Here is a 27,478-nt window from a genome sequence, read left to right as displayed (position 1 = left end):
ATATATTTTGTCGAAAAAAATTGTCTATAAAAGCACCGAGAATAATTTAGTTTGGACTTACGTTTTGGTAGCTATATTTTGGTTGGCAACTAGAGAAGAAACGTGAATAATATGGTAAATTTAACAGCAAAAAGAAGTGGGTAGCATTAAACGCAACTTTATGTCATATCTCATTTCTCTGATCTTTCTGTCACATTTCATTTATTCTTCGTCTCCAGAGGGTTAGACAATGCCGCTTCAGTGAAAGAAAAAGACTACTTTCCTTTTTTTTTTTTTGGAACGCAAATTCATTAAATCATAAGGGTTTTGCAGTTACACCGTGCGATGCAAGGCCAGAGCCTGCTTTGCTAACCGGTCAGCCACTGAGTTTCTCCCACGAGGGATCCAAACAAAGTAGACAGAATCAAAAGCATTACATTCAATCCTAATATCCGAGACAATACCGTAAATCTCTGGAGGTTCCTTCTTGGACTTTAGACTCTTGATGAGTTGAGCTGAATCCGATTCGATTCGGATGTGCCGGAGCCCCAGCTCTTTGCATTTCCTTATTGCCTCTCGCATGGCCAAACCTTCTGCAGTCAATGGTGAGCTGACAAACCCGGTCGCAGATTGAAAATTCAAACTCTCCCCTGTGTATTTGATAGTCCATCCCAGTCCTGCAGTTCTTGAGTCTTCCTTCCATGCTGCATCTGTTTGCACCACTATGTCTTGGGGCGACACCGTTCGGGTTGATCGGGGAGCCACCATTCTGTTTGGCGTATTACTCTGTGCATTCAACCACTCCCGAGCGGCTGCCACAGCGTGAGTGACCACTTCTTCTACTGAAAAAAGTTTGTTGTTGAAGAGCATCTTGTTGCGGGCTGTCCAAAGAGCCCACACGATCCATGGCGCTAGCTGTCCAGTTACAATGCCCACTGGCGGCAGACAAGGGTTATCAATAAGGTTCATCCAATCAGTTTCCAAATCTAGTGGTCGAAAAGACTACTTTCCTATGATCGAAAATACTTTCATTGTTTAACTAGCTCTTGTCTGAATGGGGTTGGATTCTTAAATCTTTTTAAACAAACAAATAACAGATAACAAATAGTGTTGTGCGAAAAAAAAAAAGGAATACCAAATAGTATTTTAAACAAACATATCTAGGATACAAATAGCAAACAAACCCGCATTAATCTCTAGTCTAAAGAAATAACACAAAATCGAATGACCACAAGTCTTGCAATCAAGAATGAAACTTTACAGTTACTGAGACCGTGATTTCGCTTCAGTTAAAAAAGAGATCAAAGGCCGAGATACAGTCTTTGACATGATCCACAAATCGTTAACCACTGTACTTGCAGATGTTTTCGAAACCCATGTACTCATGCCGTTGGAATTTGCCGATCATGTTCACTATCCCCACGCCACCTAGAAACAAAGAAAACAAAATTAAATATTTTCAAAAGTCGCAAGGAAAATTAGCTTAGGTGGGAAGAGAAGTCTTGTACCAAGTGATATCGCGCTGATAAAGATCATGGACGCAAGGATGAAGATGATGAGAGATGCCCTGCCGATGACTGCAATCAACTTTCTCACTACATGTTGTCCAACCAAAGCTGCAACTGTAGCCACTCCCACAAGGTACAGAGCTGCACAAAACATAAATGAGAGATCATAAATTTGTCAATCCCGAGCAGCCTTATGGAACTGAATGTACATAAAACTGACCATATGGAACAGGGAATCGTTTGAGAAGATAGTATTCTATAACAGACATGGATGAAGAGAAAGTCATAGCAAAAGTAGCTGTAGCACTTGAGACCTACCAAAAAAAAAAGTAGAAGATTTAGTGATACAAAGAAAATAAAAGGTGATTCTTTATTATGATGTTGTCTATGATATAAATTTGTCACACCTGTGGTGGGACACCTAGCTCTAAGAACAATGGGCCCATGATGAAACCTCCACCTAAACCAAGTAAACCACCGACGATTCCAGCCAATATGCCAAATGTACAGTAGAGAACAAGCTGACCAACGGTGAAATTGGAGTCTCCTTGTCCATTCGACGCAATGATTCTTCTACCCTGGTACAAAGCTACTGCCTCATACCCTGATACTCCAACTGCAACCGGAATCTGCATGACGGTATGAAATAATCATAAGCATCTACAAGCTAGTAAACATGGATCTCTCAGTATATCAGTCTATACCTGTAACAAGTTTATGACCCAATATGCTATTGAACATGTAGCCATATTTTGCTGTTTCCATTAAACAAGTATTAATAAAATTTTGAACATGAACAAGTATGCTCAACAAACTGATACATATACATATATGTATTTGCATTAACCTTGGCTATCTGAAGTGCCAGGAAAACAACCCAGACGAAAACGAGAAGTCCCAGTTCCTTCCAGTATACATTTTCTATAATACTTACCTGCCAGTACGTTAACATTGTTAACTGCAAACAGAGAAGTAGCAATAGTGTAAAAGTAGCAATAGACTTTTACTTGTTGTTTCTTGTTGTTTCCATTGTTTGTGCTCGGAGCTGCGGGTAGAGGAACGTACTCCACGTCTGTGGCAGATACACCTGATGAAAAGTACATCGTGTGAGCAGTGTTTAACCAGTAAAAGCAAACACAGAGGTTGTTGCTGAAACATGTTTAACAATTAACACAACAAAAAAAAATCAACTCACCATTTGACTCTAAACGCGTAGCAGCTTCCTGTAGCACAGAACATAATTTTTTTAAAGGCATTAAAGATTGGTACTCTCATATAACAATACCCTAAAAATCAATTGGAGTACGCTGAAAGTTCATAAAAAGTATATCCACAGGTACCATTTTCTCTATAGTCTCCTTGTTCCAAGTCTCACAACCTTTTAAGAAAGCCTTTGTTGATGTGCCTGCATGCATAATGGTGATTTAATTAAGTCTAACCGCAGATGGGGCCATAATACTCATCAGAGTCTTTACCTAGAAAGAGGATAATGAGTAGTACTGTAACCATCCAATCGGGAAACATGACATTGAAAGCAACCCCAACGCTGATCCCGAGCATAAGCATGGGCTGGATGAGGAGGGCGAGATCATAGTCAATGATTGGCATATCAAGAGTAGGATGCCTCAACCTAAGGTTGTAATACACAGTTGACACAGAAGCTCCCATGATCATACCTATAAAAGAAAATGATCAACAAAACCACAACTAATTAAAAGAATAAACATGTGTAATTAAGAAGAAGAATGTTTACATTTAGACATGGCTGTTGCTGATTTGGGATCAAACCCAATAATCAAACTGAGCATTGGAACAAAGATTCCACCTCCACCAACACCTCCTACGCTGCCAAAAGCAGCACCGAAGAATCCAACCAGAGTTCCCAACACAACTTGCCAGTTAAACTCAAATTCCTGGGAAATCAATATCAGAGATGTTGTTGTTGTTGTTGTTATATTCAAAGGTAGAGAAAAAAGAGAACACTTACGGGCCAGACATGATGATAGCCTGTTTGGTCAGATTCCCAGCGGACACTTTCCCGCGTTTGAGAATCTAACTTGAGGATACTCTCAGCGGACACGAATGCGAAAGCTAAAGCTAGATTTAGAAGAAGAACGGTTACGGATCTCAGACCCCGAGAGTTCAGTCTGATATGCGACATTGTTATTCGAAAAATTGGTAACAGCTTTCAAACGATGAATTAATCGATGATCGCTTGAAGAAACTGGAATCACGTGAGAACCAGAGAGGAAGGAAGAGGGCAGGTTCAGAGTATAATGTGTCGGTTCCACGTTATTAGTTGAGATTTGTTAAGCTGAAATCAGGATTGAAAGAGAGAGATGATTATAAATAATTATTCGAGGGAGAGAGATGATTCAAAAATGGGGCAACCGAAATTCTTACGTAAGAGATTTTGATGGAGTATCCCACTAAGACAATTTAGACAGACTCATTCCGTATTATCCATTTATTTTCCTTTTATTTATTATTATTACTTTTTGAAAGAAAAAAAAAGATCTTTCTATGCGATCACTAATGACCTCATACATTTCTTTTTCTATTTTTAAATAATATTAAGTGATCAGATTGTATTAAATTGAAATGATTGATACTAAAATAATAAATCATCTATGGGTTTCTATTTGCAAAACTAATATAAAAACAGTAATAGATTCACAAAACAATATTTTTCTTAATTTTGATCGTTTTTATTTGCGGATTGAACTTTCTAAGCGTGCATGATCCGAGAAGAATATCGGTAGTTCCTCATTGCTTATGGTACTGCTGGACATGCGGTTTGAAGACAAGAAATTTTTTTATGAGATTTCTTGGACGGTAGGAAAACCTAGACTAAACTTAACTAGATAAGATGTAATGAAGATCAAACTTCTCGGCAGGACGATGACGCCTCAGCTCTTTGAAAGGTTATCCTTGGTATGACGTCGGCCCTTTTAAGAATAACTCAAACCAATCGTATAGTTGAGACAACTAAGGTGTTTAGTAAACTGTTTGTCGTTTTACACAATCAATTCAAACTTATACGAAAAACAAGTTTTGGTGGTTTTTATCGTAAAGTTCCAACGGTAAGTCCAATCGAGACGAAACAAGAGACAAAGTAACCAAAGCTCAAAATAGAAAGCTACACAGATGAGACAAGAATGTGTGATGTTGGCACGGTGCAGTCGTGCTCGGCATATGGCGAGTGGGACGGAAACGTCCCAGCTCCCTCGGTTGCCATATGGTGAGCAGGACGATGACGCCTCAGCTCGCCATATGGCGAGCGTGACGATTCTGTCCCGGCTAAGGTCGAGACCGAGTTTTTGGCTATCTTCGGGTGATTTGTATGGTTGGGGAATGATGTTCAGCCTTTTTCCTGTTTCATTGTATCTCGAAAATCATCTACCAATAGCTTGGACTATCTATTTTGACAAATTTTCGTATAACTCTTTTTAAACTTGTACGAGGCTTTTAATGTCGATTTTCGACTTCTATTTTTTGAAAAAAATATCTCTTGGGAACTTTCTGGCGTCGATGCCGTCGTGACCGATCTTGACCCCAACAATCGATGCTATGGTAAGAGCGTCGATCAATGTTCTCTTAGGCAAACTTTAGCGAGTTGATCATTAGGTTCACTAGTATTGTCTAGATTAGTTGTTGCTTGTTTCTAACAATCTTAGCTTAAGGAAATCTATTCTGGTGCAGAACCTACCGTCGTAGTTGTCCACTATCCTAAGTTCATGGTTCTAGTTAGCTACTCTAGAACACAAGCATTAATAATGATTTCTTGAAGAATATTTATCACCTTAGGAATTCTATATTTTGGGCTAATCCCTCATAACCTTATTGAACTATAAATCTAACAAGTGAATTACTCAGACATAGCAAAGTAAATGATAACAACAATATGAATAAACTGCATAAAATAGAATAAAGTAGAAAAATTGGAGTTCCAATACAAAGCTTTGAAGGAGTCTGGGATCTTCTCTCCAAACTACTAAAAATCCTAAATTATGTTTTCTGTGGAAAAGTAAGAAAGTATAAAAGTCTGTGTTGCCTAGAACAATGACATAACATATAAATATTAGGTTAAAGTCGTCCAAAAGTATTTCTGTAAATGTGTATGACTTGAGTTTTAAGTCGGCTGGAAAACAAGTCGGGTCTTGCGCGCTTTGCTGTCGATCGACAGCAAAGGATGTCCGTCGATCGATCTCTGAATGTCTATCTCCAGACTGGTTCGATGGTCATTTACGTACTTCTTTTTATTTTATCTCTAAAATGCTCAAAAATTACTACTTTCCTCCAAAATACTCATGAACTTGTAAATATATTAAAACGAGTCGAAAACAGAATAATTATATCTTAAAACACTAATATAACATAGATAAAAGTGAATAAAATTTATGGTATATATTATTTATGCGTATTCGATTGTAGTTCACGTGTGATAATAATATTTAGATGACAAAGGAAAAAAGAAGTAACCAAAACCCTTTTCTTTCCTCTTTTAAATTAAGGAAAACTGTACTATATTTTTTTTTTGTCTTTCCTCTTAATTTCACCTTTTTGTTTACACTCATTTCCTCTGATTTTTTGTGAGTCACAACCAAAAATCAGGACCAAATTCTTTAAAAAAAAATCAGGATCAAACAGATAATAATCAGCCGACTAACCGATCTGCTCTACCAACGTTTTAATGGTCTGATCAGCTCCGCCAAGCCATCATGCTTTCTCAGCACAGTTGACGATCTCAGAACAAATTTCTCCAGAAAAATAAAAAAATAATCGTACAGTGAAACGAGAAATCTCCTTAGATTCTACGGACAGACAGAGACAGAGAGAGGGGTCGAATTTCAAAATCGCTGAAGATGATCGGTACGCATTAGATTCATTGATCTGTAACACCATGGATAACGAAACGGAGATTCTCTCCCGTCTCGCCGCGAACCACCTTCACCTTGCTCAGTTCGAGCCCTTAAAGGCTACGTTGCTCGCTCTCAGGGTTCGAAACCCCGACCTCGCACACACGATTCTCCAGACCATCGTCTCCACCGCCGGCAGATTCGATAATGTCCTCTGGTCACGCTCTTGCTCTTCCCCGTCGCTTCTCGCCTTCCTCTCCACGATCGAGCTTCTCAGATTCGAAAACCCTGCTTCCCCTTGGGGCTTCGATTCAGAGACTCTAGGTTTGCGTGCGGATTTCTTGTTGATGGTCCAGGTCTTGATCGATGGTGACAGGGAAGGAAACTGCGTACGGGTTTTGCAAGGTTTTTTGGATTTGGGTGTTGAGAGGTTGAGGTTTGATGTTGATGCAAGTAGCAGTGGAGGAAGCAGCTATATGATTGAAGAAGAGGATGTTGTGGCTTTGAGGAGTATTGTATTGGATTACTCTGATGTTTTCGATGCCTTGTGTTGTAACGTTAAGAGGCAACTTAATGGTGGTTCCGAGAGGTGTTTGGTGGAGGAAGTAGAACATCAAGTCGAGGCCATGGATCCTCGAGAAGAGGATAGCAACAATGTGTTTGCTTTGATACTGAGGAATGTTCAGTTAGCACAGTTGGATGCTATGAGAAGAAAATTGGATGAAGGAGATGCGCTCGGGGCAGCTGATCGAATACGCTATCTTCACCTTGATTATGGCGTGGGGAAAGAGAATTATCAGTATGTGCTTGATTTATGCACTCCACAAATACATTAGAGTTTTTGAATATTAGCTGTGCTTACAAAAGTCTGACGATTATTTCCTTGGCATTAATTTTTTTTGTTTGTAAGAATATAGGCAAATCTGTAGAAAGGGTTGATCACGTTCTCATTTTTTTGGTTGGCATGTTCTTCAAAATTAGACGAGATTTAGATTAAGATAGTCTAGAACAGTTTTCAAAGTAGTGACAAGTGTAGCTCACTTTATGTTTGAGATTTTTCAACATCCCCTTTTTTATGCTAACTTCTATCTAGGGAAATTTGATAAAGTACATTCTTTTTTGTTGAATAGATATAATGGAGGAGTGTCTTATTATAAGACATCAATAAAAATTAGTTTGTTGAGAGAATTTAGCCTTCTCTTGCTTCACAAACTAAATTAGAACCTCGACTTGGGGAAGGAGAGGAGCTCCAGCCTCAGGATTTCAAAACAAAAAGAGAAGCTTTATAGTGTTTGTTTGTTTAGGACAGTTTCATTTCATTTCCATAGGAAAATCTCAAACTGTGCAAAATGTTGATGTTATACTGATGGATGAAGAAATCTACGGCCTTGCATACTCAATTCCGTTCCTTGCTTTAACTTTTGACTTCCTGCTCCTGGGTTTTTGCATATTTAAGAATATAGAACTGACTATTATTCTGTTTTCTCCTTCTTTTCTGATAGTGCCGTTCTAAAGGCTCTCCTTTCAAGAGTTATGGAAAAAAAAGATGAATATGGTGACTCTTGGCACATGGTGCGCCAGAACTTGCTGTTTATCTATAAGGAAGCTCTCTCTTCTAATTGCGGAGACCTTCTTGAGATGATTCAGGTGGCTATCATTCTCATAAAAGTTGATATACGGGAGCAATCCCTTTTAAAAGGAGGTTTGACATATAAGAATAATCAAGTTGCTTACAGATCTTGCTAATGTGTACCATAAATAATCATTTGTTGTGTTTAGGAACGTAGAACTGTTTTCTTCCCCTTGAGTATGCTGGAATTGAAGCTTGTATATCTAGTTCACGTTGTTCTCTTGTGAATATTTACCCTCGAGGTAGTTTAGCTAAGTGGTTGGTTTGAGTTAAAGGGTGTGCTTATATGTGCGTTTTGAATATGTATATACGTGTCTTTGGTTTAGTTATCTTGTACTATGTTTATATGATTTATAATTTTTCTTCTGCAGGGTATTCAAGATGATATGCTCCTCCCAGATAGCCAGCTACATCTATCTCTCGACAATGACCAAATTCCACCCCCTCTTGAGTGTTTCCGGCGATACCTTGTAGATTCGAAAACTGAGAGAAATGTAGAGGAAAAAAATTCCCCGCTGAGCATAGCAGTTAATTCTTGCCTCAGAGACATGTATCATTATGCTCGTATTTCTGGATCACATGTGCTTGAGTGTGTGATGTGTGCTGCTTTGTCTTACGTGAAGAAAGAAATGCTTCAGGAGGCTAATGATGTAGGTGGAATAAACGTACATCTTTCCGTACTCATTATCGCACTGGAGTAGTATCGTTGGTTGCCTGTTGCCCCATTTAGATTTCGATTTCTCTGTTGGGATCTGAAAGCGTCTTCTTCTCATGTGCTACAGGTTCTGACTTTGTTTCCCAGACTTCGCCCATTAGTAGCTTCCATGGGCTGGGACCTGTTGCCTGGAAAAACTGCAGCCCGTAGAAAGCTGATGCGGCTACTTTGGTCTAGTAATTCACAAGCAATTCGGTTAGAAGAATCTACTCTTTATGGAAACAATACAGATGAAGTAAACTTTACTCTTTTGCATAGCCTGTTATTTTTATATTATTTTTGTAGAATATGACAGTGTAAGCCTAACAGGACATAATGATCTGAGCAGAAATCTTGTGTGGAAAATCTCTGCGATACATTATGCTATCGGCTGCACCTTGCATCTTTCGCTGCTTATATCAGTTCTGGTAAATCTTGGACTCCAAAGGCATCTTTCTTGATGCATGGTAATGTGTCATCTGAGAATAATGATGCGGAGGTGGATCCTTTTGTTGAAAATCTTGTGTTGGAAAGGCTTTCTGCGCAGAGTCCACTTCGGGTATGAGTTTTTAAGTTATCCTCTATACAGAGACTATGTTTCTCAGTCTCCCTCAGAGAAAAAGTGTTAAATAAGAATTAGTACAAATGAACATCTCAAGCTAGTAATGAGATATAGTGTTTGTCAATGAAAAATGTCACTAAATTTCATGTGGGCTAGATTCATTTACTTATAGTAAGAATGATGTCTCTCAGGGAACGGATAAACTTAAACAAGAACGAATAGACAACAAGAGGAAATTGCAGCCTTAGTTACTATAGATAACAAAAATATATCTGTTGTTGAGTGGTACTATTATTAATCGGTTGATAATCATCTGAATGTGTTTTTCCTATTCTTCATCCGAACAAGTTGTAATGACCTACTGTTATGTAGGTGTTGTTTGATGTTGTTCCGGGCGTAAAGTTCAAAGAAGCTATATCACTGATTAGTATGCAACCTATTGCTTCAACTGCAGAAGCCTGGAAGAGGTGAGTTCAACCAAAGTTCATATTGCTATGTTGTATACATATACTCTAATCGTTTTCTCCATACTTCCTTGGATAGTTTATTAGTGTAGATTCTAACATATGTCCCTTTGACAAAAATTGGCGCCCCTTCATTTATGTGCACAATAGTTGTTGCATTAGCTTTCTGGTTTATTTCTGTATGTTAAATTCGATGCAGTGTTTTGTATTCTGTACATTTCTTTGTTTTTGTTTTGCTGGGGCGAGTCGTTCATAGTCGGTAATTTCACTTTTAATGTCTTTGTACGTTGTAGGATACAAGATATTGAATTGATGCATATGCGTTATGCTTTGGAGGCTATTGTCTTAGCATTAGGTGCAATGGACGAGGTCATTAAAGACGAGACAGATGTTAGTCATCATGTGGTATTTTACTATTTAAAAGACCTCACCACCCATTTGGAGGCAATTAAAAATGTTCCACGCAAGGTAATATACCTATATCCATCGCTTCATTTACAGGAAGTTAGGCCCCTGTCTTTAAATTTTGTAGTAAAACCATCGTGGAAAATATGGAACTGAAAACTTTCTACAATGAGAGAAATAATACGGAAAAATGTATATGTTTATACTACATTTACACGTAGTGTGTTTCTATCAAAGATTTTTTTTTCAATGTGTTAGTCTAAATATTTCTTTAACATGAGGTCAGTTTTTTTTTGCAGATTATGATGGTCAACATAGTTATTTCACTCTTACATATTGATGATATTCGTCTCAGTTCTACTTCTAGTTTGGATCTTGGCGATCTTACTACAGAAGGGGAAAATGAAATTGTTATATCTTTCACAAGAAAGCTACTCAATGTTTTACGCCGCAATCTTCCATCAGAGCTGATTGAACAAGAGTGTCAACTGGATGGTAATTACAGTGCTGATGGAAGACAGGCTTTAGAATGGAGAGTATCGATGGCTAAACATTTCATTGAAGATTGTGAATGGCGGTTATCTATTATGCAGCATCTTTTGCCACTTTCTGAACGCCAGTGGGGTTTAAAGGAGGTTTTAAGTGTTCTAAGGGCGGCCCCTGCAAAACTTCTTAACCTGTGAGTGGAATTCTCTTGCTATGTTTGGAAAAAATTGTAGCCACCTTATTTCTCGTCTATTTTCACATCGAAAATGTTGGGACCAAATCGAGCTTTTACTCTATGATTATAATATACGGGAACGTTGAAAGGTCGATCTATCTGTTTCTTTGCACTGCTAATTGTATTACATTTAATTAATCTCAGCGTGTATGTGCATGCAAATTTTGAATAGTATTACTTGTTCCCGTTTTGTCTCTGCCTGAGTTCCTATATAAATTGTCTTGAGTAATACTTTGCTTCCTCATGCCACTTCTTTAAGACACAAAATTTCTTGCTGCAGCTGCATGCAAAGAGCTAAGTATGACATTGGAGAGCAGGCAGTTCATCGGTTTGCGTTATCAGCAGAGGACAAAGCTACTCTTGAATTAGCTGAATGGGTGGATAATGCCTTCAACAGAACATTGGTATCTTTCGTAATATTACTCACTGTTCTTGCATATGTATCTACTTTTCGGATAATGATATGACTGTATTCTGATTTGAGACCTCTTTCTCCTGCCTTGAGGATTGTACATTATATACTGTTCCCGCGTTTTTGTAGAAGCTCACTGGGGATGCATTTAGTCACGTGTATCTCTATTTCTTATTATTCTCAGGTAGAAGATGTGATGTCTCGTACTGCTGAAGGAGCATCTGCGGTGCAAGATTTAGATTTTAGTTCTCTAGCTTCACAGTTGAGTCCATTGGCTGTGGTATGTCCTTGTCGTTTAGATCCTGATAGGACTACCCTGTAATTAATTGCCTTGCCCACCACTAAGCAAGTTTTACGTTACCTTTTTGTGATGCCAGATTCTACTATGCATAGATGCGGCTGCTTCTTCTGCCAAATCTACAACAATTTCCAAACAGTTATTGGATAAGGCAAGCAGTGTTCTTAATGTCCATGTACTTTAACTTGGTCTACAAAAAGTAACCGTTTGTTTACCTTTGGATTCTTAATTATACTTGGTATCTGTACCCAGTTTCTAGATTTCCTCTTGGAATCTTCTACTGATTTGCATTCTCTGCACATTTTTAGTGGTGTATATTGGGAATCTGGTTTAACATCCTTGTACATTTTTGTATTGCTTTTTGGACACAAAGCAAACAAGCTTTGGGGGTAGTATTATTAGTTTAAATTGAGGAATGGCTTTAATACATATCCGGACAGTGTACCGTGTCTAATATAGTGGCTGGTTATTTTCTTACTAAATTCTTAAAGTGATACTGTTCCATTTAATTAATTTATTCAGGAAGTATGTACTGTTGTTGCTAAGTAGTTCTTACTTTGTACGCAGTCTCAAGTTATGTTATCCGAAATATATCCTGGAGGATCTCCAAAGGTGGGGTTTACTTACTGGGATCAGGTCCACGAAGTTGCAATAATCTCTGTATTGCGAAGGATCTTAAAGCGTCTGCAGGAATTCCTGGAACAGGTCAGTCCTCAAGTTTAATATGCTATTTTCTGGTTTTTTGCCAAAATTTTGAATTTGTTAATGTGGGACGGTCATATGAGATAATATTGCCTAGTACAAATAGTAACAGTGATGATATTTTGTTTTGCCTGGATGCTTAAGGGAGGGAGATGCTGTTATGATTTTAGAAGTATGTGAGTGCAGAAATATACTGTTTTTTACCATGCTGTTCTCTCCCATCACAGAGGAAACTTTTGTAAATCCTGCCTTTATGTGTATATTTGAATATCTAGGCGCTCAAAAACATATTAAGATCCTTCTATTATTTTCTTATTCTTAGTTGCCTTTTTTACTACCCTGTCATGTTTCAGGATAACCCTCAAATTCTTCAAGCCAGTTTTAGTGGAGATACCATCATTTCATCAGCCACGGAATCTCATCGACAGGGTCAAAAAGATCGCGCTCTTGCAATGCTACATCAAATGATTGAGGATGCTCATAAGGGCAAGCGACAGTTCCTGAGTGGTATTATTTTTTTTTTCTCTTTTCTCCACTATGTGTTCTTGATGTAGTATGTGACTGAGTTGTCTGCTCTTGACTAATTATGTATTTAGCCTTTCATGGAGTTCTAATTGGTCTTATAATGAACAATAGGAAAGCTTCACAACCTAGCGAGAGCAATCGGTGATGAAAAACCAGAAGTTGACATACTCAAAGGGGACGTAAGAGACATACCTTTTGACAAGGATGGAGTTCTTGGTCTTGGGCTAAAATATAAGAAGCAAAGTCCTTCTGGTTTAGCAAGTAGAGATGTGGATGGAAATCATGTTTCACATGAAAGCGAAGAGAAGGGAAAGAGGTCATTTGGCCCATTTAGCAACAAAACCTCTACTTATCTATCTCAGTTTATACTCTATATTGCTGCTATTGGTGACATAGTAGACGGCACTGATACAACCCATGATTTCAACTTTTTCTCTCTTGTTTATGAATGGCCTAAAGACGTAAGTGTTTCTTGGCTTTTTCTCACGCTATTTATCATTTATACTGTTTTCCTTGTCATTCGTACTGTGGACCAGTGGTCTAATACTGTCATACTTTTATTTGGAGAAACTACCGAGTTTCGTTGTGCTTGCTTCTCTTAACTCTAGCATTTTATTTCATGATTAGTGACATCTTAAGATCCTATGATGTTCTGTTTAATAGTATTGGCCTCTGGGTGGTAATTACTAAATATGTACCGCAGTACGAATTGTGAGTGAATCCAATGCTTTTTCTGGGCATAGATCTGTTTGTAACCTCGTACTGTTGGTTCATGTTGCAGCTATTGACGCGTCTGGTGTTTGATCGAAGTAGCACAGATGCGGCTGCGAAAGTCGCTGAGGTCATGTCTGCTGATTTTGTTCATGAAGTAATATCTGCGTGTGTTCCCCCAGTTTATCCTCCACGTTCTGGTCATGGATGGGCTTGTATTCCCGTCATTCCAACGACTACATATTCTCACTCAGAGAGTAAAGTGCTGTCTCCTTCAAAAGAGGCTAAACCCAATTGTTATGTCCGTTCCTCAGCAACACCTGGTGTCCCTCTGTATCCTCTTCAGTTGGATGTAATCAGACATTTGGTAAAAATATCCCCAGTACGAGCAGTTTTAGCTTGCGTATTTGGTGGGAGCATATTGTACAATGGCAGTGATTCGGTCATCTCGAGCTCCTTGAACGATGAGTTCACAAGTTCTCCTGATGCAGACAGATTGTTTTATGAATTTTCTCTCGATCAGTCTGAGAGGTACTGTCAAGCCAACGTATTCTTTAAATTAAAAATCAATCCAGTTCTTATGTTCCATCATATTATGTGATATTTTTCTTCTTTTTCTTCACAGGTTTCCAACTTTAAACCGATGGATACAAATGCAGACCAACCTTCATCGAGTTTCTGAATTTGTTGTGACACCTAAGCAAAAACCTGACGACGCACGGATTAAACCTGATGAAAGAACTGCGATCAAGAGACTTCGTGAACATGACAGTGACTCGGAATCGGATGCGGAAGAGGCTTTTTCCAACAATATTCGACCAGCATTGACACACTACCGTGCTCGTGATGGTGGATCCTTTGAAACTGGAGCTAGTAGAACTGATCCTACGGTTTTCCTTTCTTTCGACTGGGAGAATGAAGGGCCATATGAAAATGCTGTAAATAGGTATGCCAATTTCTTCTTTTGGTTCGTTAGCTTGTGCAAAAGTCCTCTAAGTGTTCGATTGATTGGGATTTTGCTAGATTAATTGATGAAGGAAAACTAATGGATGCTTTAGCACTTTCGGACCGCTTCTTGCGGAATGGGGCTTCCGATTGGTTACTTGAGCTCCTAATCAAAAGTAGAGAAGAAACTCCTTCAACATTGGGACGATCTCAAGGATATGGAAGTCAGAGCATCGGGAGCAACAGTTGGCAGTATTGCCTGCGGCTAAAGGATAAACAGCTGGCAGCGACACTGGCTCTTAAGTAAGTAAACCACCATGAAGTGCAGTCCGATTTTTTTCTGTGCCATTTGGGTTGAGAGCAAAGATTTGTTTATGGATTTTTTTATTAGAAAGACTTTTTGTGTTTCTTTATTCCTGGAGAGATAAGATTAAGATTAGCATCAAATTTTAATATTGGAATATAAGAATCAATTGGTTTAGCTCTCTGATGTGAACAATTAGAACTTATAACAAAATTAACCTTGATGATAAAGCCTTCGCCCCTAAGTCCTAATGTGGTGAGGCGGTGATGTAGAATGAATTGAAAGTGGTGTGATTAGAGGATTTAAGTGAGCGGTTTGTTGCACTGAGTATCTTGATTTTTGGATATGTTTTGATGCAAACTAATATTGCAACGTGCTTTCTGTAAAAGTTTCCCGATGTTTCTCTTGCTTACTTAATGCCTTACCATGTTTTTCCTAAGTGTATTTGACACCTGTGATTCCTTCGTGGTCTTTTAGATGGGTCAGGCTAAGACAATCATTCTTTCTATACCTACGCTTAAGTCTGCTCATTATTGTTTGAACTTATTTTTTATAACCTGTAAATGCATGTATAATGTGGGATTCAGGCTTGTGTTAGTTGACTGAGAAATATGAATTTATTGTCATCTTATTACAAACGGCTTGCAGTTTTGTTCTGTCGTGGATCAGTTTTGATGTTTGGTAAGTCTTGGTTTCAGGTATATGGATACGTGGGAGCTTGATGCAGCTTTAAATGTTCTTACAATGTGTAGTTGTCATCTTTTAGAAAGTGATCCAGTTAGCTATGAGGTACAAGGGAGTTTGTTTCAGCTCTAGATTCCTGCATGTAACTTGAGTTCCCAATAACCTTGTAATCTTTAATTAAGACCTATGTTTCCTCATCATTCTTTGTCCATCTAGGTGTTGCATAGGAGAAAAGCTCTGCAGAAGTACAGCCACATACTTTCTGCAGATGATCGCCATAATAGCTGGCAAGAGGTAATGTTTCTCCTCTTTTGCTTGATATCAACGTTTGGCTCTTGGTATGGGTCTCTCTCTCTCAAAATTCTGAATGGGAAACAGGTAGAAGCCGAATGTAAAGAAGACCCTGAAGGCTTGGCTTTAAGATTGGCTGGGAAAGGAGCTGTTTCCGCAGCTCTGGAAGTGGCTGAAAGTGCAGAATTATCAATAGATCTTAGAAGAGAATTACAAGGACGACAGCTTGTAAAGCTTCTAACCACTGATCCACTCAATGGGGGTGGTCCTGCAGAAGCGTCTCGATTTCTTTCTTCACTTCAAGACTCCGCTGATGCACTGCCAGTGGTGATGGGTGCAATGCAGTTATTACCTGACCTTCGTTCAAAACAGCTCCTGGTAACAACGTTTTTCTTCTTTTTTTTCTAATTATTTCATATCATATTTTGATTTTGAGTTTAGAAAGATGTTTGTTTCGTCTTCTCTGTAGGTCCATTTCTTTCTGAAGCGAAGAGATAGCAATCTGTCGGATCTGGAAGTGTCCCGGCTTAATTCCTGGGCTTTAGGTCTGAAAGTGTTAGCTGCATTGCCACTTCCGTGGCAACAGAGATGCTCTTCGCTTCATGAGCATCCTCATTTAATAGTTGAAGCTCTGCTGATGAGAAAACAGCTACAATATGCCTCACTGGTATGTCTAGAGAGAATTTTCCATTTCTCTTTCATTTCGTTACTCTGCTGCATATTATCTCTATTATTGTGAATGCACTTCTGTTACTCTCTTGTTCATGTCTATATATCTTTTGAATAGGTGATTTCCTTTGTTCTTCCTTAATATGTTCGCCCTTGATGACTTTATGAGACTTACTTTTATGTTTCCTTCAGATACTCAAAGAGTTCCCAGCATTAAGAGATAACAATGTTATCATGGCCTATGCCGCAAAAGCTATTGCTGTTACAGTTAGCCCACCGCCCAGAGAACCTCGAATAACTGTGTCTGCATCACGGTTAAGGCAAAAGCAAAGGGCAGGGCCAGCAAAACCATCCTTCACTAGTAGTTTAAGCAATTTTCAGAGAGAGGCCCGAAGAGCATTTTCATGGGGACCACGTAATGCTGAAAACAGGACAACGTCAAAGGATGATCGTAAAAGAAAGAGTTCCGGGCTGGGGGCACCTGAGAAAGCTGCTTGGGAGGCTATGACAGGTATTCAAGAGGACCAGGGATCATCTTATTCGGCAGATGGGCAAGATAGACTACCTTCTGTTTCCATTGCAGAAGAATGGATGTTAACTGGCGAAACAACCAAAGATGAAGCTGTACGTGCATCTCACAAATATGAAAGCACCCCCGATATTGTTCTCTTCAAGGTATTGCTATCTTTATTTACACGTGTGGCAATAACTGTAATCTTCGGTTTTATGACACTGCTCTTGTTTTAGGCTCTGCTATCACTTTGTTCTGATGAGCTAGTATCAGCAAGAACTGCAATTGACTTATGCATCAAGCAAATGAAGAACGTATTGAACTCCAAGAAGTTATCGGAGGCTGCATCTGTTGAAACAATTGGCCGAGCATATCATGCAACAGAGGCATTTGTGCAGGTATGATCTTTTTCAATTGAATACTTTCGTTTGAATCATATTTGGAGGGTGTATTTTATATCAGGACTATACATGGTCATCTTGCATTTCTTATAATTCGTTTCCATGAGAGTGGGAATTGTTGTTGATGATTTAGATTACTAAAGCAACTATCTTCCCTGTTTGTGCAGGGTTTATCTTATGCGAAATCATTGCTGAGAAAGCTTCTAGGTGCCTCTGAATTTACCAATAACAACGGTGATAGAAGTAGAGATCTTGATGATATGTCTTCTGATGCTGGCAGCTCCAGTGTTGGCAGTCAATCAACGGATGAACCATCCGAAGTTCTCTCACTTGCAGAAATTTGGCTGGGGCGTGCAGAGTTGCTCCAAAGTCTCCTAGGGTCTGGAATTTCTGCTTCTCTTGATGACATTGCTGATAAATTGTCATCCGAATCTCTACGAGACAGATTAGTATCTGATGAACGGTATAGTATGGCGGTTTATATGTGCAAGAAATGCAAGGTAAAATTCATAGGTTGATTATCTTCCACGTGGTAAGGTCACTTCATTGCAATAACTTCTGCTTTTGTAACTGATTAATTTCAGATCGATGTTTTTCCTGTGTGGAAAGCATGGGGTCTTGCTTTGTTGCGGATGGAGCGCTATGCCCAAGCTCGAGTCAAATTCAAGTACGTGTTAGTGTAAAAGCTGTTACAGAACACATAAATTATAACCCCCTTTTGCATATTTCAACCACAGGTTGTGTGCAGTAATACCGTTCTTGTTCTGTGCTCTATAGGCAAGCCTTTCAATTAAAGGGAGAAGACATTCCTGATGTCATTCAGGAGATAATAAATACAATAGAGGGAGGACCGCCTGTGGATGTGTCAACTGTTCGTTCCATGTAAGTGTTTCTATTTAACTAAATCTGTTATTCCTGTATGTGGGATATTCTAGAGTTGTTTTATTGTGAAATGTCTTACTAATCAATTTACAGGACAGGGCAATGTTTGATCAAATATAATTTCAGTTGAACATGTACATGATTAATTAGATATGTTGCAAGTACGTAAAAGCAGCCTAATGATTTAAGAGAAAAAAAATTATTAAACTTTTGAGAATGGAGAAGATACTCATGAATAATGCAAGTCGAAGGTGATAAAAGAAGTAAAAGTCTATGGTAATCCACCACCTGACCTTATTCTTGGGTTTCTTGATGCATGTCAGGTATGACCATTTGGCTAAAAGCGCCCCAACAATTTTGGACGATTCGTTATCAGCAGACTCATACCTAAATGTTCTGCATATGCCATCGACATTCCCTCGTTCAGAGAGATCAAGGAGATCCCTAGAATCAGAAAAGAATAATTCTGTACCCGGTTCAAACTTTGAAGATGGGCCCCGAAGCAACTTGGATAGTACTCGCTACTCTGAATGTACCAACTACTTGCAGGAGGTAAGGCAATAATATTCAAGTGATTCTGAAATTGTCTCATAATATACTTATCTGTCTTGATATGTCTTTAGGTGGGTTTGATTTTTTAGTACTGTCTTAGTTTGGATGCAGTTAGTATTATTTGCAAACATATGAACTTGTTACATTTGCTTTTTTTTTTTTTTTGGTTCATTGAATCTGTTTCGTGTGATTCTGCAGCATTCTCGCCAAAACCTTCTTGGTTTTATGTTCCGGCACGGTCACTTTAAAGATGCATGCATTTTATTCTTTCCACCAAGTGCTCTTCCCCCTCCTTTGCAAAGTTTATCTCTGGGCGCAGTCAGTTCGTCCTCTTCACCTCAACGAACAGATCCATTGGCAACCGAGTATGGGACCATTGAAAGTTTGTGTGAGTATTGTGTCGGTTATGGAGCTATATCATCCCTCGAGGAAGTAATTACAGAAAGACTCGAATCCGCAAAACATCAAGATCAAGCCATAAACCAGTACATAGCTGGAGCTCTTTCACGTATATGTGCTTTCTTAGAGACAAACCGGCATTTCAATTACCTATACAAGTTTCTGGTGAGAACATTTTTGTTGTCATGATTCATTGCCTACAACTTATTTTTAGGTTGTTCCCACTTGGAGATTTCGGTATACTAACTAGGATCGAATTTTCTTCTTTCATGTTTGGCATGTAGTTCTGCTATACAATTATATCATGTGCACAGATAATATCTGTGAATATTGGATTACAAAATAGGCATTTTATCCCAAAATTCTCAGCTAGTCTTATTCTCTGTGCTTTGCACCTCCTCTCATGCAATTTGAACCATAAACCCTGATCCTAAGCTTGGAGTTAGTATTTAGTCCATCCTTAGATGTCCAAATTCGATAGTTGATCAACGTATAACCTTCCTTTTCTCTTTCTAGAAAGACGAGCAAGTTACTAAGCGTTTTCTGAAATTACTAAACGTAATGCTAATTCTCAGTTTTTTTTTGTCTAATTGTTCAGGTACTCAAGAAGGATTATGTCACCTCTGGGTATTGCTGTATTCAGCTTTTTATGAATTCTACCACTCAAGAGGAAGCTGTAAGGCATCTTGAGCATGCAAAGGTATAGAGTCAGTAGCTCTTTCTGCACCACCCATATCATCTCTGTGTTTAGCAAGGTTACATGCAACATCCATCTGAAAACACTTATCAACTAAGTAATCCAAACTATGCTAATGTCTTGATGAATTGCAGGTGTCCTTTTTGGATTGCAATGTAATTATTTAAGCATTTTAAAGTGGTTTAGAGTCAATAAAAACAATTAGGCAAATAATTCTTTGAGTTTATGGCAGCACATCCTTAACTCGCTTTTCCGTCTGCATAATATTACGCAATTATCTTAACTAAAGAATTTCTAAAAGTTGCATGGGCTACATTAAGACAAGTTTATATGGTGCTTACAGGTTAAACGTCTTATTTGTTGTAATCCTTAGTACTTAAACAGAGTTATATGAATATACTAGCTCATGAGGTATATATTAGATCTTGTTTTGGGGCCTAAACAAAGAACAGCCGACAATCATAAGCATGCTAGTGTTCTTCTTAATTTTGACATATCGGTCTCTAACAAAGATTTGGGTACAGGCACACTTTGAAGAAGCATTGACAGCACGTCACAGAGGTTCAGACTCGAAAAAACTTGTTACAAAGGGGGTTAGAGGCAAAGGTGTCAATGAGAAGCTGAGTGAAGAAGCTCTGGTTACGTTGTCCTCTCGGGTTAAAATGCAGGTACTTTTTTAAACAGTTTTTGTCTTCATCCGTTTGATGAATTACTGCTTTATAGAATTATCCTTCCACCTTTCACGTTTGTGGTTTGTTATTCCTATAGATTGATGTGGTAAAGTCCTTCAGTGATTCTGAAGGAGCACCCTGGAAGCTTTCCTTGTTTGGAAATCCAAATGATTCAGAGACATCCAGGTTTGTCCTGAAAACAAGGATTGGCTGTAAAAGAAATTTCTTTCCATAATATGTTCACACAACTTGCTCTTCCACTATATTTCAAACAAATTTCTTATATCCCTGCATAAATTTAAGCAATATGTATGGTAGATTATAAAAAAATATTTAGTGGAAAGACGGGGCATGTTTTCCTTTCCACACTACCCTAATGATTCTATTCCAATTTTCTTTTAAACTCCAAGAGATGCCTATCAAATAGTATAGACGGATATGCTTCCCTTGTTGTCCAGTGAACTGAATACCTGTTTTTCCTTCGAGATCATGTGCCTATTTCTTATAAATCTGAAGTTCGAAGAAAAACCTTTAGCTGAATTGTCTTTTGGCTCTTGGTTTCAGGAGAAGATGTGAAATAGTGGAGACTCTTGTTGAGAAAAACTTTGACTTGGCTTTTCAAGTTATATATGAATTTAAGCTCTCAGGTGATCCCTAATTGTTTTATGTTGAATAATTGTGTACTGTTGTTGCTCTTGGTATCTCACTTTTCTCTTACTCCTAAGCAGCTGTTGATATATATGCTGGCGTTGCTGCGTCACTCGCCGATAGGAAGAAAGGCAGTCAGTTGACAGAACTATTCAAAAACATCAAGGGAACGATCCAAGATGATGACTGGGATCAGGTATTGTACATTGCATGTGTTCAACATAAAACTTTATTTGGACAATTCAGAAACATCTATTTAATTACTACTTTTCAGCAAAAAAGAATCTGTTCTCAAGCAACAGTCTTCCTTGTCAATCTGCTTAAGCCGGTGGAGTAATGTTGAAATTACTTATTTTATATTACGTGAAATGTTGTAGGTCCTGGGTGCTGCCATCAATGTATATGCCAACAAGCACAAAGAGCGCCCTGACCGTCTCATAGACATGTTAACAAGCAGCCATCGGTAAGATCATTTGTAATTATAATTGTTTAGATGTGTCTTCTTGCATTATGTTCAACTCCATGGAAAAAGAGTATCACTCCTAGACTATTTGGCTGTCACCTCAATAATCATATCTCGTTCCAGTAGATTTGGTTCCAATTCACTATGTTTCATAAATGTGCTTATGTATGTAATAAACTGAATCGCGTGGGATCATTAGGCTGATACACATCTGATTGTAAACGAGTGCAGAAAGGTGCTGGCTTGCGTTGTATGTGGCCGCCTTAAAAGGGCGTTCCAGATTGCGTCCAAAAGCGGTAGCGTGGCTGATGTTCAATATGTAGCTCATCAAGCCTCACATGCCAATTCGCACGCTGTACTCGGTTTGTGCAAGCAATGGCTATCCCAAAACATGTAAAGCCCTGTAACTCCATGACATCGGTGCAAAGCCAACGTAAAAAAAAAAACTTTTGAGGTACACATCATTTGGCTGATTAGCGATTAGACTTTCCTCAGCTTTTATTTTATTCCTTTCGGGTAAGATAGAAAGACTACAGATGTTTTTGTTTAAAACATTGAGGGCGTATTGTTTAAAAGAACCTGGTGGACTCATATCAGAAGATCATTGACTGATGATTTTCACTTGCGAGAGATTGTGACAAATGGAGAAAATGCAGAGGTATACTTGTAAAAATTTATGAGTTCACCATGGTTGGCACTACTATTGAATGTGAGGTTGGTGTCCTCGTTTTGTGTTGATTATAGAACTCATCTTAACAAAGAAAGCGTCTAACTTTATTGGAAAGGTGTATTCTCATCATAAAAGTAGATGCATAGTTTATAATATACTTTCAAGCAAGTAGCTTTTTCTCTTATAATCTTTTGTACGGTTTACCCTAGACATGAGCAAATTACCAGAACCGAAATATTACGCCGTACCAAATCGAAATATTGAAACTAAAACTGAATTGATGTTTTAGGCATAGGCGTTCAGTGTCCTAGTTGGGATGATTTAAATTTTTTCTAGTCTAATAAATAGACCATTGGTTAACGAGTCACCTTTTGTTTGTACGCCGTTGAATCTTCTCCACCACCTTGAACAGTGATTCTGACATTATGTCGGTGCATGGTTATGACAAAAGTATCAAAGTCGAGAAAAAACACAAGTGCTTGATACACGGAAAACAACAATTCTGTTCTTTAAAGTTCACCAAAATATTTAGATAAGAAAAATGTAAAGTGTTTTAAAAAAAAAAGTAAAGTGCAAGCGAGGAGAATGATGGTGTGATGCGTCAGCTGCCTGACAGTCACTCTGACGGAAGAATTAGAAATGTTTGGTTTATTGTTAAATTATAGATTTTTCATTTTACAATTTGTTCGGTGGTCATAGAAACAAAAAACGAATCTTTAGAAAAACAAAATCTGTCGGTAAATAAAACATTAGGTGGTTAAGCCACTGTCAAGCGCACTAGCAAAACAAACAAAAAAAATGTTAATTTTAAAACTCGCAACGAAAAAGATGTGTTTTATTTTTATTTTTCAAAAATAGCCGTAGATGTGCTGATTTTCAAACTTAATACTTTTTACCAATTGTGGTTGCCACGAAAAGCACACAGAGGGATACATTTCACCCACATGTCCTAGCAAGGATCCTGACAACGTCCGTGAACATTTCTCCGCGTATACGCGTCTTCTCACAAATACAATACTTCTTGTCGTTTCTTTTTTCTCGACCTTTTGTCGTTTAGTGATTGAAAGAAAGAATCCTTAAAAAGCTTTATTTCCTCTGTTTATTCAAAGGAGAGAAATAAAGACGTTTTAGCCGAGAGAGAACTAAATAGTTCTTCCATATTCACTGAATTGAGAATATAAACAAATATATATATATATATATTTTTTTTTTTTTGAGTCAATGTTGATTTTGATTGAAGTTTAATAATTTATTTGAAAAGTAATTGATTGTTCATTTCTTTTTGACATCAAATATCTTACACAAACAAGAGATTGTTCGGAAAGCCAATCGGAATAGAACCATCAACGTAATAAAATTTAATATGGAAAAATCTTAAAGTTCTAGTTAGAGAATCATAAATTATATTTTACATTCTAAGAAGGTAAGATAGTTGATTTTCAGTTAAAATTGACTTATATCAATATAATGTATACAAAAATACAATGAAACTGATTCAGCTAGGCAAACATTTCTGCATATCTTCTATCAAAATTTAGTTTCATGTGTCATGTGGTTTCCGACTTTACAATTCGGCTCTAAGTGGTTATAGAATAAAGATGCCCAAACTGTGACATGCTCTTCCCATCAAATTTATTATATTCATTTTCGGTAGAAAGAAAATAAAAGGAAAAGTCTTGTCAAATTTGTAAATTTCTTGGTTCTTTTTTGAAAGAAGAGCGTATGAAACCAGACACCTCCACGACATAAAAAAAAATATATATATTAATACGCAGAAAGAACAGTGCATTTATTTTTTTAACAACAAAGAACAGTGCATAAAGGGCCAAAAAATGGTATAGAGAAGAGTGAGAAGAGAGCCAAGTATTTCAAGCTTTCTCTTTCTTCAAGAACTTGAGTGAGAGAGAAAAGAACTCAGATTCTTTCACGCGCTTTCGGATCCTTCCTCCCGACCCCTCTAAAGATCCACTCGGGTCGATCTGTTTTTATTTCCCTATCTACTTCTCCAGTTTCTCATTCATATCTTTGTTTTTTCATGACCAAAACATTACAAGATCAGTGCACAAAAAAAAAAAACATTACAAGATCCATGTAAGAAACCATCTTGTTAGTTAATTGTAATTTCTTATGCATCTGCTTCGAATTTACTTTCTCTGGAAATTTTTTGTCAATACAAAGATTGCATGTTAATTAATCCTTGTTATACATAGTTTACATGTTTTTTTAGGTTTTGTTTAATACTTCAGAATTTTCTTTTATTGTCTAAATATATTTATATAATTTTAAGGCTTATATGTAGGCTACCAAACAATCACAAATCATTTTATTTTGTCCGTTGCAAACATTTCTCCGCTGAAATTCCTCAGAGAAAATCACCTTAAAGAATATTTGGGGTATATTCTTGGAAATTTTCATTCTTTGGATCATTCTAGATTTCACGTATATCCTCCATATTTTTTTTTTCCATTTGTACTTGATCATATGCTTGTTTATCGGCATAACGTTATATAAAGTTATACTAGTCTCTGATATGTTTTGGTTAATGAAACAGATCGAAGAACCGTAACCGTAAATGCTGAAAACAAGAACAAGATTTCATCAACAAGATGAAACAATGTCTCAGTCTGTAGATCCGCAAACCGATCTGGTCGGACACAACAACACCAAAGCGATCACTAACCCACTCACTCTGAGTCTCTTGATCGGTCTGAACAACAACAAGTGCATCTCTGATTCTGATATTCTCAGGAGCCCTAAATCTCCTCTAGAATTCAGGGTGTTGTCTAAAATGGCTGAGCCCTTCTTCCTCAGATCTCCTAGATCATCACTCACTGCTCATCTTAACTGTTGTTGTGTCCCTGCTAAAGTTGGGCTAAGCATTGTGGATTCTCTTGGTGATGATGGGGTTTTATCACCAGATGTCGTGTTTGGACCAGCCTTGAGGCTCAAGTTTTCTGAGATTAAAGACAAACATCCCAGTTTGTTTCCAGAAACCAAGTCCTTGGATGTCGAAAAGAAAAGATCTGGTGTTATTTTCGAGATCGGTGATGAGACCGAGCCAATCGGGTTAACAAACCGCTCCTTCTCTGAGGATGATTGTCCGAGAAAGGCCCGAGTTCTGTCTCAATCCAAGGCCATCGCAGAAGAGTACTTTCCAGGGATTGGTTCAGACAGTACTGCATCCTCATCTTGTCTATCTGAGGATGATATGGAGATGTCAGAGGACTACACTTGTATCATTGCGCATGGTCCTAACCCGAAGACCACTCATATTTATGGTGACCGAGTTTTAGAGTGTCAAAAGAATGAGGTTATAAACAAAGAGAAGCAATTTGAAAGAGAGTTAGAATCCATGTTTCCCGTGGATCACTTTCTCAGCGTGTGTAACTTCTGCAACAAGAAACTTGAAGTTGGCTACGACATATACATGTACAGGTGCGTGTTCCGTTATCAGTACTCTCTAGTACACACAAAAATATGCACATGTATAATTGTATGAGGAAATGCTTTAGAGGTTTCGGAAAAAAAATCTAAACTTGTGATGTTTGTGTGGTGATTAACTGCAGAGGTGAGAAAGCGTTTTGCAGTGAGGAGTGTCGTTCAGAGGAGATGATGATGATAGACGAGGAGGAGGACCTGGAAGATTCGTGCTTAACTATGCACGAATCCTTAAAGAAGCTCTTCTGAACAAGAAGCGGCTAATAAGACGATGGCCATGGGACGAGCTTTTATAGACCCGACCATTGTCTATTAACTACCTAAAAGACTTATTATATATGTATTGAATAGTGTCATGCCAATGGTAGGTAACATTTGGCACTAATCTGGTTCATCCGTCCACAAAGAGCTGCGTTTATGCGCATCTATTAGCAGCTGCAGCAGCCACGGATGAATTGGGCGTCCTTCGCTTTATTTTTATTTTTTTGTATATTTAGTTTTTGGTTTTGGATATGGAAGTCTAAAAACATACTACTACAATCATAACCGACGCAATAAGCTTCGTAAAGAGAGTGTTGGTTGCAAGAAAGGGATTGTGTAACCACTTCATTTTCTTTTCTTGAGTCCTGTTTTGTAAGGTCTTTCTATGGATGTCTGGCCTCATAAGTTTGTATCGAGATTTTAATTAACTAAGTAACATATCTATAATGATTAATTATATCTCTTGCTATCAGAATATGAACATTTTCGGATATAATTCTTTTTTTTTTTCTGTAATCATTTTTCCTTTACATAAAGTTTTCGTTGCCATTGCCAACAATCTAAGAATTGGCTTTTTAGGCCACCAAGAATAAAATCTCCAAGCAAACATCAATACTCTAATAATTATGATGACTGTCTATTTGGCGAATGAAAGCAAAGGACTTCCCTCTTAGAGAGATACTAGTATTTAGCCCATGCTTTGCATGGGAATTATTTTGCTTACAAATAAAATAAAATTTTAATTATATATAACTAAAATAACATGTATTATTTACCTTTGATTTATCAGAAGGATATGTGTATATATAAGAAAAATTTAACACATTTATCATTATTTAACCACAAACATACTATAAAATGAAGTTAGATTTGTTTAAATATTTTTACAATGATCTTAGTTAGCTTGTTTGATATAAATATTAGTTCAAAGCTTTCCCGTTTCACAACTTTTTGTTGCTTTCATTGTTTTTCCTAATTTTTTACTGTGACCGGAATTTATGTTTCTTTGACTAAATTCATTTAGTAATTCATTCAGTATGTTAATTTACGAACAAAACTAATATTATAACTCTAATAAAACAATAAAAAATAGAATGTAACAGAGAATAGGTGATCTTTATGCTTAACGTATGCTATACTTTAAAATCTATATGATCATTTACCAAAAGAATATATATGGTGATGGATAAAGAAGAATGATCATGGGTAATGTAGTTGGTTTCACGAAACTGTTATACGGCTGTTTAAAAAAACATATTTGTTTGAAGTAATTTCTCTTAAGTTTGTAAATATTTATTACCTAACAGAATATGATTCGTCAAGTGAGACTGTGTTTTATACATAAATGATTCATTTTGCAGCCATGATTTAGCAAATTCCTTACCATAGTAAATCACACCAACAAAGATAATTTCTTTTTTGCTTTTAAATTATCTTTTAAAATAAAAATAAATTTTTTATTTGTTTTAATTTAAAATAAACTTATTTTAGGCACATTTCTAGAAATGCATACCACCTACAA

The 27,478-nt window shown here is 37.5% G+C and overlaps 4 protein-coding genes across 7 annotated transcripts; 2 read left to right on the top strand and 2 right to left on the bottom strand.

Annotated features, from left to right (window-relative positions):
• Positions 1-312: 312 nt before the first annotated feature.
• LOC106441948 (14.7 kDa ribonuclease H-like protein) lies at positions 313-948 on the bottom strand. Its single transcript, XM_013883694.2, has one exon. The coding sequence runs from the start codon at positions 946-948 to the stop codon at positions 313-315; it is 636 nt and encodes a 211-aa protein (XP_013739148.2).
• A 136-nt stretch (positions 949-1,084) lies between these two features.
• Positions 1,085-3,914, bottom strand: LOC106438391 (sulfite exporter TauE/SafE family protein 3-like). The gene is made up of 13 exons (XM_048775921.1): positions 3,891-3,914; positions 3,475-3,801; positions 3,241-3,400; positions 2,963-3,163; positions 2,828-2,892; positions 2,683-2,710; positions 2,495-2,574; positions 2,335-2,421; positions 2,192-2,242; positions 1,895-2,116; positions 1,708-1,801; positions 1,488-1,628; positions 1,085-1,407 (listed from the first exon to the last, which is right to left on the bottom strand). The coding sequence occupies exons 2-13, from the start codon at positions 3,646-3,648 to the stop codon at positions 1,322-1,324; spliced, it is 1,389 nt and encodes a 462-aa protein (XP_048631878.1). The 5' UTR covers positions 3,649-3,801; positions 3,891-3,914; the 3' UTR covers positions 1,085-1,321.
• Positions 3,915-6,061: 2,147 nt separating this feature from the next.
• Positions 6,062-22,371, top strand: LOC106438393 (protein DDB_G0276689-like). 3 transcript variants are annotated; one of them, XM_022716084.2, is made up of 35 exons: positions 6,062-7,145; positions 7,849-7,993; positions 8,348-8,626; positions 8,759-8,926; positions 9,020-9,229; positions 9,605-9,699; positions 9,990-10,164; positions 10,401-10,780; positions 11,103-11,226; positions 11,419-11,514; positions 11,612-11,683; positions 12,100-12,237; positions 12,588-12,741; positions 12,871-13,220; positions 13,541-14,001; positions 14,096-14,416; positions 14,494-14,718; positions 15,418-15,508; positions 15,620-15,697; positions 15,782-16,072; positions 16,164-16,361; positions 16,556-17,038; positions 17,111-17,272; positions 17,443-17,775; positions 17,860-17,942; positions 18,053-18,157; positions 18,481-18,709; positions 18,908-19,273; positions 19,707-19,808; positions 20,330-20,473; positions 20,574-20,662; positions 21,041-21,123; positions 21,205-21,320; positions 21,502-21,587; positions 21,819-22,371. In XM_022716084.2, the coding sequence occupies exons 1-35, from the start codon at positions 6,391-6,393 to the stop codon at positions 21,982-21,984; spliced, it is 7,353 nt and encodes a 2,450-aa protein (XP_022571805.2). In that variant the 5' UTR covers positions 6,062-6,390; the 3' UTR covers positions 21,985-22,371. The 3 variants fall into 3 exon arrangements, with proteins under 3 accessions (XP_022571805.2, XP_048631876.1, XP_048631877.1); XM_048775920.1 differs by lacking the exons at positions 6,062-7,145; positions 7,849-7,993; positions 8,348-8,626 and having other exon boundaries at positions 9,001-9,229; XM_048775919.1 differs by lacking the exons at positions 18,481-18,709; positions 18,908-19,273; positions 19,707-19,808; ... (4 more) ...; positions 21,502-21,587; positions 21,819-22,371 and having other exon boundaries at positions 18,013-18,100.
• Positions 22,372-24,048: 1,677 nt separating this feature from the next.
• Positions 24,049-26,413, top strand: LOC106438394 (FCS-Like Zinc finger 11). 2 transcript variants are annotated; one of them, XM_013879527.3, is made up of 3 exons: positions 24,049-24,348; positions 24,809-25,692; positions 25,824-26,413. In XM_013879527.3, exons 2-3 carry the CDS (start codon positions 24,830-24,832, stop codon positions 25,942-25,944), a joined length of 984 nt encoding a protein of 327 aa, XP_013734981.2. In that variant the 5' UTR covers positions 24,049-24,348; positions 24,809-24,829; the 3' UTR covers positions 25,945-26,413. The 2 variants fall into 2 exon arrangements, with proteins under 2 accessions (XP_013734981.2, XP_022571804.2); XM_022716083.2 differs by lacking the exon at positions 24,049-24,348 and adding an exon at positions 24,444-24,650.
• The last annotated feature ends 1,065 nt before the right edge of the window (positions 26,414-27,478 follow it).

Source organism: Brassica napus, chromosome A3 (genome assembly GCF_020379485.1).
Source record: "Brassica napus cultivar Da-Ae chromosome A3, Da-Ae, whole genome shotgun sequence".
Classification (NCBI taxonomy): domain Eukaryota; kingdom Viridiplantae; phylum Streptophyta; class Magnoliopsida; order Brassicales; family Brassicaceae; genus Brassica; species Brassica napus.
This window is presented reverse-complemented; position numbering and strand designations above follow the sequence as displayed.